General features: G+C 35.7%; 1 protein-coding gene across 3 annotated transcripts in view; it reads right to left on the reverse strand.

The window, feature by feature from the left end:
- LOC146480782 (gamma-tubulin complex component 5-like) overlaps window positions 1-14,600 on the reverse strand; it is a 36,926-nt gene that overhangs the window by 13,458 nt on the left and 8,868 nt on the right. The window contains exons 12-34 of one of the 3 annotated variants that reach the window (XR_014864592.1): window positions 14,146-14,295; window positions 13,914-13,962; window positions 13,459-13,514; window positions 13,286-13,351; window positions 12,709-12,786; window positions 10,894-11,009; window positions 10,092-10,209; window positions 9,301-9,348; window positions 9,054-9,084; window positions 8,662-8,718; window positions 7,813-7,984; window positions 7,634-7,668; window positions 6,934-7,013; window positions 6,177-6,245; window positions 5,628-5,690; window positions 5,170-5,261; window positions 4,647-4,731; window positions 3,919-4,039; window positions 3,069-3,244; window positions 2,100-2,144; window positions 1,824-1,904; window positions 489-577; window positions 170-357 (exon numbers count right to left, since the gene is read on the reverse strand). Coding sequence is in view for 2 of the 3 variants with exons in the window: in XM_085109111.1 (XP_084965237.1) it covers window positions 257-357; window positions 489-577; window positions 1,824-1,904; window positions 2,100-2,144; window positions 3,069-3,244; window positions 3,919-4,039; window positions 4,647-4,731; window positions 5,170-5,261; window positions 5,628-5,690; window positions 6,177-6,245; window positions 6,934-7,013; window positions 7,634-7,668; window positions 7,813-7,984; window positions 8,662-8,718; window positions 9,054-9,084; window positions 9,301-9,348; window positions 10,092-10,209; window positions 10,894-11,009; window positions 12,709-12,786; window positions 13,286-13,351; window positions 13,459-13,514; window positions 13,914-13,962; window positions 14,146-14,295 (1,978 nt within the window). In the remaining variant the exon portion in view is untranslated. The remainder of the gene's footprint in view (window positions 1-169; window positions 358-488; window positions 578-1,823; window positions 1,905-2,099; window positions 2,145-3,068; window positions 3,245-3,918; window positions 4,040-4,646; window positions 4,732-5,169; window positions 5,262-5,627; window positions 5,691-6,176; window positions 6,246-6,933; window positions 7,014-7,633; window positions 7,669-7,812; window positions 7,985-8,661; window positions 8,719-9,053; window positions 9,085-9,300; window positions 9,349-10,091; window positions 10,210-10,893; window positions 11,010-12,708; window positions 12,787-13,285; window positions 13,352-13,458; window positions 13,515-13,913; window positions 13,963-14,145; window positions 14,296-14,600) is intronic. The other 2 variants (XM_085109112.1, XM_085109111.1) reach the window with 2 other exon arrangements.

Below are 14,600 nucleotides of genomic sequence, written 5' to 3' on the forward strand. Positions count from 1 at the left end.
TAAGTTGCTGGTACCCATTTATGCATCTGGGTGAAGAGAGACAATGTGTGGCAAAGCTCCTTGTCTAAGGAAAAACACAACAGGACAGGATAGGATTTGAACCACCAACCCTCACATGTGGTGTCTAATGCAACAACTACTAACACCAGCATGCTACAAAGGATATAACCTCAGTGCCTGACTACCCTCAATGTCTGAGCCAAAAATGGACTATGGGTTCACTTTAACATTTATAAAATTACACTACTCAACTCACAGTGTGGAAATGCTCCTCTCTTGACAATATTATCCAGACAGGAAATAAGGAATGTATTACACTTGGTAAATTCCTCATCAATCTTCTTGAATTTTTCTACACTGAAGGAAGAGAAAAGAGCAATAAAAGTTAAATGCATTAATTGCAACTAAGGATCCAAAAATTTATGTCTTGCTATATTAAAAGATCTCAAATTGTTTTGCTCCTGAAATAAGTTCAACTTTTTGCCTACCTCATGTGTTGTGCACCATTATCCCAATATGACTGGAACAAGAGAACCAAATTAAGGACCTTGAGAATGACTTCTCTTAAATATACAACCTGATGGAGAAAACAAAACAAGCTTAACAGTGATTAAAAGACGACAAGTGTAGGAGGACATAGGAACAGAGACTACAGACTGGCAGGTGTGACAAAAGTGGTGTGACAAGAGTGATGTGACAAGAGTGGTGTGACAAAAGTAATGTGACAAGAGTGGTTTGACAAGAGTCATGTGACAAGAGTGGTGTGACAAGACTGGTGTGACAAGAGAGGTGTCACAACAGTGATGTGACATGAGTGGTGAGACAAGAGTAATGTAACAAGAGTGGTGTGATAAGAGCAGTGTGACAAGAGTAATGTGACAAGAGGTAGTATGGCAAGAGTGGTGTGATAAGAGCAGTGTGACAAGAGTAATGTGACAAGAGTGGTGTGACAACAGTGATGTGACATGAGTGGTGTGACAAGAGTAATGTGACAAGAGTGGTGTGATAAGAGTAGTGTGACAAGAGTTAGGTGACACGTGTGGTGTGACAAGAGTAATGTGACAAGAGGTAGTGTGACAAGAGTGGAGTGATAAGAGCGGTGTGACAAGAGAGATGTGACACAAGTGGTGTGACAAGACAGAGGAAGAAAGACTACAGACCGGCAGGAGTGACAAGAGTGGTGTGCCATTAGTGATGTGACACGAATGGTGTGACAAGAGTAACGTGACAAGAGGAGTGTGACAAGAGTGGTGCGATAAGAGCGGTATGACACAAGTGGTGTGACAAGACAGAGGAAGAGAGACTACAGGCTGACAGGTGTGACAAAAGAGGTGTGACAGCAATGATGTGACAAGAGTGGTGTGATACAAGTAGCATGACAAGAGTGATGTGACAAGAGTAGTGTGACAAAAGTGGTGTGACAAGCTAAGAGTGTAGTGTCAAAAGCGGTGTGACAAGAGTGATGTGTCATGAGTAGTGCAAGAGGGAAGTAATTGGCAATTAGCTGTGTCACAAGAGAAAGTTGTGGCCTTGTTGTGGTTATCATTAATGTCTTTTAAGAATGCTTTTTGTTTGGCATGTTTCACTTACAAAACAAGCCAAATTTTTTACCTTTGTTCAAAATGCCTACAGTACTGTGTGTAATCATCACCTATGCCCTATTATTATTATATTATGTTATGAAACCAGCAGACCATCTCAGAGTTTGCTAAGATAAACATGCATGGAATCATCTAAGCCTAAAAGGAATTGGTACCACATGCAAAGGCTGAATCAGCTCAGTTTGTGTGATGCAACAATGTAATATTATAATTGCACTATACCTTTGGACTTAGCAAACAGCGGTCATATAACTTTTCAACATAAGATGAATGAGCTTTGATAAGATCGTCCAGATTTTTTGCCTGAAATAAAATACATCCTAGATGTTAACTTCAATGTTATTAACCAACTGGATCCTAGTTAGGCTTGATTTCTGCTGCTCCCTCGGGTTCGGCCTTCCTCCCTGAGAAGAAATGGTGGTGAGCGCCGGCTCATTTCCGGAACAGCGGCTGGTAATTGAGCCTAATTCCTAGTGTGCAATTTAATTTGTACAATACCTGATCTAAAGCCTCTTGAAACTCCAAGCCAGTTGAATGCAATATCTATCATGTAAGACATGAAAAAACAAAGTCAACTTTTTATTGACTAATTCTTCCTAATAGACCCCTCTCTAACAAAGACAAGTAAATCTAAAGTAGACACCTCAGACTATAAACTAGGAACATGCCTTGGATAATTCCCTGTTATACAGTCCCGTCCACTTTCTATGGCAGATGACCTCTGTAAGACAGATATCCATCTAAGCCAGATACATCAATCATTACCTACCACAAGGCGCTGTTTCACTAGGCAATTTTTCTTCCAGTTTTGTTGCGCCATTGGACACAAGTTGCAGGGATTGTTGCCTGGTGTAACACGCCCTAAAATGAACATTCCTTGAAACATTTTTGTTGAAGTCACTGTGGCATGAAGTAGAACTGATTTCTACTTCTTGCAAATGATTGTAGCAAGAGAGACAAGTATGAGACAAGTTTCAAGAACAATTGCCCAGTGTAACAGCGCCTTTAGATGAACACCTTAGTGACGAACACCACAGTAAAATCATGATCATGGAACCCTTCTTAGGGTTTCTCTAAGTTTCGTACCTCTGTGCGATGAGTACCTTTTTAAAATTGACACCCCTGTAAGCTGGGTCCCTCTCTAAAACTGATGCCTCTACAAGATGGACACCTCTCTAGGAGAAAGATCTCCTTAAGATGGGCATTTTAGTTTCTTAAATACACACCACCCTAAGAAATACATTTCTCCAGAATGTTTATCTGTCAATAGCACCATAAATGTACTTCAGTTGTCTTTTACAATATTATTCTAGTCTTTGGCAGATAGCTTGAGGTCCCTGTAAACCCTTAGAGTGCCGCAAGACTGTTGGATCTCTTTACACGCATGAGAGGTGTTGTTGGTGACTAAGACATTAACTAAATTCAGTCTTATAAAGAAACTTTGGATGTTGATGATGCCAAACTTACCCTTGTCATAAAGTGATTATGAATGCTGTTGATAAACTGCATCAACTTGAACCTAAACACAAACATTTTGTGCAGCACTTCCTGGTCAGGTGCCACTGTTGTCTCAGGTTTAGTTTCAGTTTCTTCCTCGTCACTGGTGTCGCTTTTTTCCTGCAGTCGTTTGTCATCTTGAAGGTCTTATAAGAATTAAGGGAATAATATCTTTTTGACAATAACGTTTTATTGTATGTACCGTAGGGTTTGCATAATTCAAAGCTGTTTTTTTAGACTGTCCTGTTACGTTCTCAATCTGCACTGATATCTTGAAATGGTTTGATAATGTGAGCAACTTAAATCTTACTTTCCTGAATGAAAAGATTCTTTTCCGTATAAAAGGTGAAAAATGCAAGCTGACGAACGCCCAAGAATGCAGAATAGAAATTCTCTTGTTATATACAAAATATTATCATTAAAAAAGGATTGTTCAAAGCCGTTAAACTTGGAAACTCCCGATCATTTAAATGTCAATTTGAGCCCAACTGGCTTAACTAATAGTTCCAACATCATTACAAGTTAACAAGAGTTTGTGGAACCACTTGCTGTGTTTTAAACTGAATTAACTGTCTAATTGCATGCCCCCAATTATATCATCCCAATCAGCAGGCCTAGGTATCTTAAGAAAACACTGCACAAACAGTTTTAAACAGTACTATAAGGAACTGGTTACAGAAGTTCAGAACATCAGATTGTCGGTTGAGTGTAAGAGATTTTCTGTCCATTTTTCATTAATTTTGCTTTACTTTTCTGTCGACTCTTTATGCAGGCATCTTAAAAACAAACAAACAAACAAAGAAACAATGCAATTGAATACCTGAAAATCTCAGTTCATCCAGACTCCATTTTGCCTGTTTCACTTTCAGAAGGAAAAGGAATACCAGATTGTAGAGCTTCTGACAAGAACCATCTATGATAATGTTCACTGGCCAAGGAGCCTGCAAAATTACAAGATGATACTTGACTACATAATTATAAGAAATGCAGATTCACATGTAAACCAAGTGCTTAGCTAATGAGTAGGAAATCAAATAATATTCTTCTGTTTAGTTAGCATGCTGCAAGCTAACTTAACAGAAGAACTTTCCTCCTAATTAAATAATATTATTTGGCATGCACAAGGTTAAACGACAGACCATTTTTCCCCTCCTTCTGCCTGGTGATCCTTTATGCTTTACTGCGATATTGTTCCATGCTCCATGTTTGACTGCTACTTCGCAGGCACTAAATACTTCTCAACTGTGCAGGCTATATTCCATCATTGTCAACAACTACGCTGCCACATGTAATGTCATGTATCTTAATTTTTGTAGTATTTCTAAACTTGGCAGTTTTGTGTGTTGTAAACTTAACATTGCAATACTATGAGTTATATTATGTAATATTACTGTTAATAATTTTATGTTAGTATTGTAAAATGTAATATTGCAATAATCCCTATTTTAAAAAACAAAACAAAAAACAAAATAAAGATGATTAAAAAAAAAAAACTACACTACCACAAACAATCAATGATATTTTAAAAAGATGGTGTGAGATATGTACCCTGTAGTTCAGCGCCAGTCCCTGCAGTGATTGGCCTAACTGTTTTCGACTCATGGCATTAATTGCTGATAAACTCACTACCAACCTTTAAAATTAAATACAAAACAAGACAAGTCATACACTCAGTAAAATTAAAATACTCCAGGAATTGAAACCTTGAAAAAAAAAAGCTCATGAATACAAAACCAAATAATCTGAGGGTAAGTTAGGGGTTGAAAGGCACGGTGATGAAATGCCTGGAGTCTCTTCAATACTGGCTATTCTATTGTATACTAAAGAACATTGAATGAGTGAAAGCGGTTCTTCACCTGCAAATCTCTTCAATTTAAAATAATTGTCATAATTTTAAAAAGACTCCAATTTTTAGATTCTGTTATGCAATGCAAGTAGGATCAAACATTGACACTGATCAAAATTAAAATATTCCACTAAACATATTATAAACTTACTAATGAAAAAGTACAAAAGGTCAGGTCCACCCTTTTAAATTTAAACCAAAGTTTAATATACTGTAAGTTTTTACCTCTCCAAAGCCAGAGGGAAACGAGGTTGTAAAGCTTCTTGAATTAAACCATTTAGGAATGATATATCCTGCCAACTGTCATGCCGTCTTGCCTGAAAATTGAAATGTTCAACTGCATGTGATTAAAAATTATTTAATAAAATTTCTCGTTTAGTTTTCGATTTCACTATTATATTCTTCAGTATATCTGTAAACCCCATGCAAAAATAGCTGACATTTTAACAATTTAATCTTTTGTTTTCCTAAATAACCTCATTTTTTAGTTCAAAAGCCAATTGAAAAGAATATATTTCACCTTGAACAAGGCTAGTAGAGCTAATTTGAATGCTAACAAAAGAAGATTAAAATGTCAGCCATTTTTGCATATTAAGGTTATGACTTCACAACGGCGAAGCTATCACTTCATGACTAACAAACAGCCATTTTTACTGAAATGAATGCTTCCCAGGTGGACTCACCTTGTTAAATATCTCAACATAAAACTGATGCATAGCATCTCCAGCTTCCAGAAGAAAGAAGTTCTGTAAAATATTAAAAAAAACTTCAGAATCAACAGATAATCAACAGATAATATATGAATCATGACTTTAAGAAAGATCACGATATTTTTTAATACATGTTTTGATGTGACTCACATCTTTGTCAGTTACAAAATATTAAAAGGATTTGAAAAACAGTACATGCTTGTATAGGTTGTTACAAATTCAAAGTTAACTTCAGGTTTTCAAATACTTTTTGTAACTAACGAAGATGTGAGTCACATCGAAACATGTATCACAACAAATTAAAAAATATGATCTTTTTTATTAAAATCGTGATCTATTTGCTACTTTCTCTACCATTTAATTTAAAAATAAAATAACGTTACAATGCAAATCTACAGCTTGTATTATTGCATAAAATGAAGCTTAAATACAGTGCGAGGTTGGTTCTTAATATGGTCGTGAACCAAATTTGTTCCAAAGTTCTGTAATATTACAGAAAGGTATTATTGCTTCATTACTTACCCTCATAGCTGCTAAATGATCCAACAGACAAAAATCTGTTTTCATCAGCTGAACAATGGCACTGCTTGCCTATCAAATACACCACAATGAAAATTACTTAAATTCAAAGTCAATGTAATTACCTTAAGTTTAAAATTATTATTATACCATGGTGGAATTATTACTTTAATATGAAATTACAGCTACATATATTTCTTACGTGGATATAAAATGACAATATACACTTAATGTATGGTCCCGAGTAGTTTCCCGAGGGACCATACATCAAGTGCTTTGTTATATATTTAGACTTCCCCTCCAACAATCACAGCAAAACAAACAACTGAGAGGGCAACAACTGTGGAATTGTATCCCGCTTCGGATACAAAAGTCATTTGTTTTTGATCAGGGGCACATGACCAGGAATCAACCAATCACATGACAGTGCTCGTTTTGTTGATTGGAAGTCTAGGTATAATTAACAATAATTATTGTACAAACAAAGTGAACACATCTTTTTCTTTAATCTTTTACTAGCTATAGTGCACATTCACTTTTCCATTTATTTACAATTCTTGGTAAAAAATTAGTAATACTCAACGGAAACTGGTTGCATCAATGAAGGGGGTCCTGGAAAATAGCCCTAAGTGACTGCTGATAAACTGCTAGATTCTCCTTCCAAATTAAAATTGCGCTCCCTTAGGACCACTTAGTCACTTAGGGCCTTTTACCATGCACCACTTCAACTGATCACTGATGATAAGCGAATGTCACTAACCTGTACACAGCATTCTTCAATAAGAGGTGTGAGACACTCAGTAAGTAACATCTCAACTGGTTTTAGAAGATCAGAAACCCCTAAAATGCAACAAGGAAGTTGTATCATGTACCTGGAGTATCAGCCGTACAAATAGCCTCCCATGCAGTCGTTTAGGGGTTAGGGTACGTAATGGGTTCCTTAAAAATGACTGGGTGGGAGGCTACTGTACAAAAGGAATGAGAAGTCCAATATTATTAACAGTGAGGAGAACATATGAAAGTTGATACTGGGGCATTAAATTGTTAAATGTTTGTTTTGGTTTTATTTTATGTTCCTTTGCCATGTATATATGGCATGTTTGATAACCACATTGCAAAACATCAGTAGCCTCACCGCAACTGTGGAATTCTCTGCCACTTGAAATAAGATCTTGTGACAACTTGAAAGTTTTTAAGAAAACAGTGAAGACTCTTTTTTTAGGAAAGCTTTTCTTAATAGAATTAAATACCACATTTAGACATTTTGTACATAAGTATGTACATGTAATTTTTTATTCAGTATTGTATGGTGTAATGAAATTTATTTGCTGCAAAAAATTATTGTAAAGCGCTATTGGACATTGCTGGAAATCATGCTATATAAATAAAAAGTATTATTATAATAATAATTATTATTATTACAAAAAAATGCAGTACTGAAGAAAAATTAGTCTGCATACCTGAACAGATGCTCTCAAGCTTTCGAGCAGTAGAGCTAAAAATCAGGACAAAAAATTTAATAAATCAATACTCCACTAAGAATCAGTATCGTAAGGCCAGGCCATGCATGGAAATCTGTGGAAGTCAGTGAATGCAATAATTATTATTAATCAAGACTACAGGGCTGGTACATGTGTACCTTTTAAGTGAGAATAGGCTTTGTTTATGAGGAGATGAGTCTATGAATGAGAGCTTGAGTACATGGTCACCAGCATCGTTAATGGCTGAAAGAACTTGATCTGAACTTGCGACAGCGTCCAGGAGGCTTCCTTCATCTGTGCTGTTGACACATGTATCACTCTCTTGTGATGCTGCAAAGGAAGAAATGTCATCTGTCAGAAAAAAGGATTGCAAAACACTGAGACGACGAGAAAAACTAGACAAATAACAAATTGATGACAGTTTTCTATGGCCTTTACTCTTATAGAGTCTGACCATAAAATGAAGTCATAAAAATATTGTTCAAAACTCAAGTGGAACTGGCGAGTGGTTTTAGTGCTCAGGTTTGAGCATTTTATGGTGTCATTTTATGGTCTATAAGAGTATAGACCATAGAAAACTGCCGTCAATTTGTTTTTTACAATAACATTGAAAAAAAGTACGAGTGGAATTGGGTGGACAAGTAAGACAACTTGTCTTAAACAAGATCACCGGTTTTTCATTAAAGTGACAGTCTACTTAACGACTGAATCTCACAGAGTCACTTAGTGCATGTTGTACAAATTGTACATGTATTCCTTAAAAGTAAACTTCTAATCAATAATTTCTGTTGACCCTAACAGCAGTTATTAAAGTTTGTTATTATCCATTCTAAAAAAGACACACTTACATGTACATGTACAAGTCTAGTACTGCTATTAATAAACCCAAATTTTCTATTTGAATAATAGGTGTAATATAACCAGTGCACAACACTATCAATGATTTCACTGAACACTCAGGTGCATATTAAATATTTGCAGCTCATTAATTGCTAATTTACACTTACAGTCATTCCTTGACACTGAGGTCAACAGCTCATCCAAAAACTCCTGGTACAATGACCCTAAGCACACACAAAAAAACCAACCCAATGGTTAAGTCAATATTGCACCATTATTAAGGTTGCGTTTCGATTAGGAATAAGAGGTTGTTTATGTGAAATTTATCTTTTTGAGTAAATATTTGGAAAGTCATTTCTGCAAAAGTTCGCTGACACATGTTAAAAGTGGTCTTGTATTCCAGTAACCTCTTATGAGAGATTTCTTGTCATGAATAGCTGGTGTGTTTCTGTTCCAGAATAGGGTCAATTGTACGCACCCTAAGAGTGAAAGACTCGCTTGGTTAAAGACTTTTAAAAACAAGTTTTTGTTCAACAACTCAATCTATCAACATACTTACCTTTGATACTCCTGGAATAAAGTTCACCCATCTGTTAAAAGGAAATACTTCTGTTAAGTTTTTTTATCATGTTGTAGCTTACTTCACACCAAACAAAAACAATACAAAACTACATTTTAATTTTCATTTACAAATTTTTAGAATAAGTTCAGTTTGTAAGGTTCAACTGCAATATAATTTAAATTTTGAAATTCCCACCTTGAACTACATGTAAGTACAAATAAATTTTAGACACAACTATATATACCTTTCCAAGTCCCTGAGTTAACTCTACAGACTTTCCAGCTCGAAATATCTGTTGATAACAAAAAGAGCATTCATTACACTGTTTATATAAACATTTTGTTTCACAAATATTGGCTCTTCTTTATCACAAACAGCCATAGATTAAATGCTTCATATCAGTCTGGGTTCCCTCCCTTTAATTAGCTATCTTTCCATGTTTGAAAGAAATGACTTACCCGCAAAATGAGTGGATTTCACCTCATTTGACTTTTTTTGACTAAGAAATGATCAAAATTGTTAAAAAAGAAAGTCAAATGCCCCATATCTTCCCAGTTGGCCCCTGCTCCCGTTGTTGCAGAAATAATTATAATGTTCTAATTATTAGCTCCTACTATCACAGCTACTTGTCGAAGTACTCAGCACTGTAGCACTAATTGGGAACACTATAAATCAGTGACTGAACATAACATTTGCTAAAAATTCCACCTGGTGGCAGGCAAACCAGTTGGCCATTTACAAAGTGCGGCCTTGGATTTGAAAATGGGGCTACTGAAAACAAATTAAACCAAGTGTATGCAGATCGGAACCTGAAGTCCGGCGCCCTAACTACTAGGTCATGCCACCTTCCAACTATTCACCTATTAGAAAATAATTACTTAATATAATTTTAATTTACAGTTCTTCAATATGCATTATGCCAAGCCTCAATGTGCTTACATTTATTGAAAAAAATGTTGCTGGCATGTTGTGCAGCAGACCTCACGGTCACACTTACTGTAGTTACTATTAATCCATATTAATTTTAATTATCACCTGATTAACAGCACTCTGTAGAAAGCAGGGGACAACAGGTTTTTGAAGGTGATTTGAGCTTCTAAGAATGACACCATCTGACCAGAATGATGGACTGTCTATACTGACGTCATGAATTCTGGAAACAATGACAACAAGAGAAATATACAGCAACTAAAAACACACAACTCTGTTAAAATGTTTACTCAATATTTTGCTAATAAATCTTCATGTATGCCACAATGTTGTTGTTGTTATTATTATTATTATTATTATTTTTAAATATTAATATTGTTTTAATTATTATTAAACAGTGGAAACGTCTGTATGCTATATGCAATCATTAAATAATTGATGGGGCGTGTGAGCGTAACCCGTTGACTAAATATTAGTCACTGTGAAAACCCTAGTCTTACTCTAAGTAACCTAAAGTATGTACATTAAAGAAGTATTTCTGGCTGTGGAAGTTACCGCTACTGATAAAACGTAATAATAAAACTATTCAAAATATCTGATAATTCAAAATAATTCAGAAAAGTCAACTAATCTCTATATAAAGTCTATTGCCTGGCTGACTTATGATGATGATGACGATTATTATTATTATTTAAGGGGGCACATACTGTAGGCTTAAACACATAAGAAAACATTATCATCATTGTTTCCTAGATGCAATATAAAAAGTAGAGTTAAACGGGTATAAATTGATGAAAGACAACAGCTCAGGCAAAAAGTTATGGAGCTGATAAACCAGTTTTTGTAGCGTGAAGAGAAACAGCATGTAACACATAGAGCAATTTTAAATAATCTAACGATTACAAACCTTTCAATGAAGAACTCATTGTGTGGGTCACATACACGACCTGACATCACCCACTCATCAATAAAACTAAGGCATGGCTCAACAGTCTGAAGAAAAACTTTTAATAACAGGCAGACCTACAAAAAATGGAAAACAATTTGGTATTATTAATACTAAATTTTAAAGTTTATGTTGACAAGGAAAGAAGGATAGATCTAGTTAATTTACACTGTAAAGTTTGGTCAGGAAATAAGAGAGATATGCAGTAGTATTCAGTATATAATTTCTTAAGGATCTCAACAAGATTATCCATTGGCAAGATCCTTGAAGGTCTTTGAAGATTAGAATTGAAGATCCTATAAGATCCTTATGCAGATCTTCAAAGATCCTTCAAGGATCTTTCTGAAGATTTTCACCGCCTCCACAGAGTCACAAGTCTTATGCAGCTCACCATGAGCCAGAGGCCCCAAATACTAGCACAGTCAGTGCTTACAGCATTCGACCAGTGTGAAGGAGATCATGGGTTCAATGCCTGTTCCAAGGGGACCCAGATTTTTCTTTGCATGCCTCAAGCTTTTGACATGTTGAATACCATGCATGTATCTTTCTATTTTAACAGGTTCATATATTGCAAAATTAACCAAAAGATGCAGGTTGGAGCGTTTTCAATTTAATTGTTGTAAATGACTGGCTGTACCAGTCCATTTGTGAACGGCATGTGTCATTTCGTAGGAATCTGAAGGACTGTGATCTGACCTCAAAATGGGAAACTGTGACTGCATAGACCCAATGCAAAAATGGCTGACATTTTAATATTCTTTTGTCTACATTCAAATTGGCCTCACAAGCCTCGTTCTTGAGTTCAAATATTAAAAGAATATTTTACCTTGAACGAGGCTAGTGAGGCTAATTTGAAAACAGACAAAACAATGTTAAAATGTCAGCCATTTTTGCATTGGGTGTATTAAACTGACCAGTCTGGACTCTGCATGGTCAACCATTTACCTTTTAAGCATAATTATATAGATCACTTTAAAGAGATTATTTTGGTTCAAATGATTATAATAATTTATTATTACTGCTTTAATCTATCCATTTTTCGACATGGATCATGTTCATAACATGTTTATGCCCATGAAAGGAAAGAGGACCTGGGCAAACGGAGGTACAACTGAACAAACCAGAAATGCAAATGAATGAACAAGCAGAAGCCTGAGCAAACGAACAACTGAGAGAGTGAACGGATAGCCGAATGACCGTGTTAACGATCAAACGGTCCACCAAGTGCTCGCCGGCGAAAACGAACAAATGAATAACCGAGTGAATGAACTCGCAAAACTAGATGCAGAGGTTCTATCTGAACGGCAAAAACTGCAAAGTAGGCGGCTAATGGAAGTTCAATTTTACTCTAATTTTATTAATTTCGGAAAAAGTAGGTGGCCAATTTAGGTCAATTTGCTTGATATAGAGGGCAAATTTCGCCGGTTGCCTGCTCTTATAGAAACCCCTGTAGATGAACAGCTGAACGACTGGGCGGACAGCTCTCTTTGTTTGCAGTCCTAAACGTTTATAAAGATTGATTTTCTGATATTTTAATATAAACTTTTAAGTTTTTAAAAAAGCACATAATATCCTTTCGGAATTAGTAAGAAGCAATGTAGCTTTTATTCTAAAGTTTTAATGTTAAGTGAATAATGATAATCTTACGTACGTATTTTAGTGAGCTCACCAAAAAGAAAATTAAAAACGGCATAGATTGACAAAGACAAAACAATCTTTCGTCTGACCAGAAGGTCTGTCATTCTTTCCTTTTTTATCTACAGTACCTCCACTAACCTTCCACCTTGCAGAAGTTCCGAGTCCATCAGTTTCTCCAATGCTTCTGTACAGTGTAGTGAGTAACCTGCACGTCTTCTGAAGATGTATACAAGTTCACACACCAAGGTGTCGAGCAATGACAAAAGGAAAAATAATTTAACGTTAACCTTCTTTTGGCTGATTCCTGTGAAATATCTTGTCATCATCATCATCATCATCATCATCATACATGCAAGCTTTGTTCAATCACAGTATCACAGATAAAATTATCATCTTCCTGCGAGCTGTGCTAACTAACTTTAGTTAATAAAATTAAAATCAGTAACAGCTGCAGTACGTAACTTTAAAATTACAATATTTCAACTTTTAATTATTTTACAAAAATTACAATAATTTTCTTAAAAATATAATTATTAATATTAATTAGAAGGTAGGATTTAAAGGTTCTAAGGAGCTAAAAATTGCACTGTCTCTTACTTCAGTCTGCAGGGATATCGTTCCAGCTGATAGATCCTCTGTAATGAAGGCTACAGTTAAGATCCCTATAAAGTACCTTTATTTAAGGACACTGAGTTTCACATGTGGTAGGCCATACCTGTGCATTGTTGAGTTCCTCGGTCTCCAGATAAACAACTTGATAAACACTAAATATGGTGTTTATCTAAAAAGAAAAAGGGAAAAACAGACAATACTTGTTTAATTCATAAAATTAAGCAGCTGATCAACAGACTTTAGAGGAAAGGATAGTTATATGCTAAGGCACAATACCTCATCAATTGTCTTTTTAAGCTTGTTCTGAAGTAGTAACAAGGAAACTGGAACCTCTGGGAAATAAATTAGATCCTGGTTAGGTGGGGTCAGGGGGAGGGGGGGGGGGGGTGTCAACTTAAAAATAAAGGAGTCAGATGACCAGTCACTGGTCATGAATAATTTCAAGAAGCGAAAATCTAAAAAATAAAATTATTTTACTTTAGGTGACATGTAACCAATGGTCGTTTCCTCTTTCTTTTGTGGGTGTCGTGGTGGTGGTGGAAGTGGGGGGGGGGGGGGGGGGTTGGGGTAGTTAAAACACCACATAATTGTACTTCTTAAGTTGTCCATTGAACAAGAGTTGACTGCATTGTAATAATTATTATATACATTAATTAATATAAAAAATATCTGTAAGGCTCCTTGAACATTAAGACAATCTTGTCAGTTATCAGTGGTATGGCTTTACTAACCTTGTTTGACAATGTCTTTTTCAATGGATGACAACAGTGCTTTGTACTCCTTAGAGTAAAAGAAAATAATTGTTAATTTTGTCATATATTTGTGGTTATAAATTTTTCAAAACACCTCTCAGCAAAATCATTGCTTAATCCCTTATAACAAAATATTCATGAATAAGAAAGCCATGCTAAGAACCTTTAAATTAACAAGATGATTGGAATTATTATAGCTGATCTCACTCACTTTAAAGTAACAAGATAGTGCTGTGGCGAAAGCTTGTGAGGTTTGCGTTGATTCATTCTGTGGATTAAGCACTGATGAGACAAACTTCTGCAAAGACAGACTTTGCTGACCAGCCACAAGAAATGTTGACAGCAAGCTGAAGAGGCACTCCTGAAGATGGAATGACAGAAATAGATGAGATGTAACAAGATTTCTTACAGAACTGATGTAAGCTTTAAGCTAGTGACACATTAAACGTTTTAATTTATATGTCAATCAAGGAAATAAAGGGAGATGTAAAGAATCAACCATAAGAGGACACAGAAAAAATCTGAGCCCCAGATGGGATTCAAACCCACGACCCTCTGTGTTCTAGATCGGATGCTCTAATCTCTGAGCTGATACGTGACTGTGTGATGCGATGACCGCGTGATGCGGTCCGCAAGTCCAACCCACAAAAATGACCCTTGCTCACC

This window comes from Pavona decussata, unplaced genomic scaffold, assembly GCF_977016875.1.
Source record: "Pavona decussata unplaced genomic scaffold, jaPavDecu1.1 SCAFFOLD_52, whole genome shotgun sequence".
NCBI lineage: Eukaryota > Metazoa > Cnidaria > Anthozoa > Scleractinia > Agariciidae > Pavona > Pavona decussata.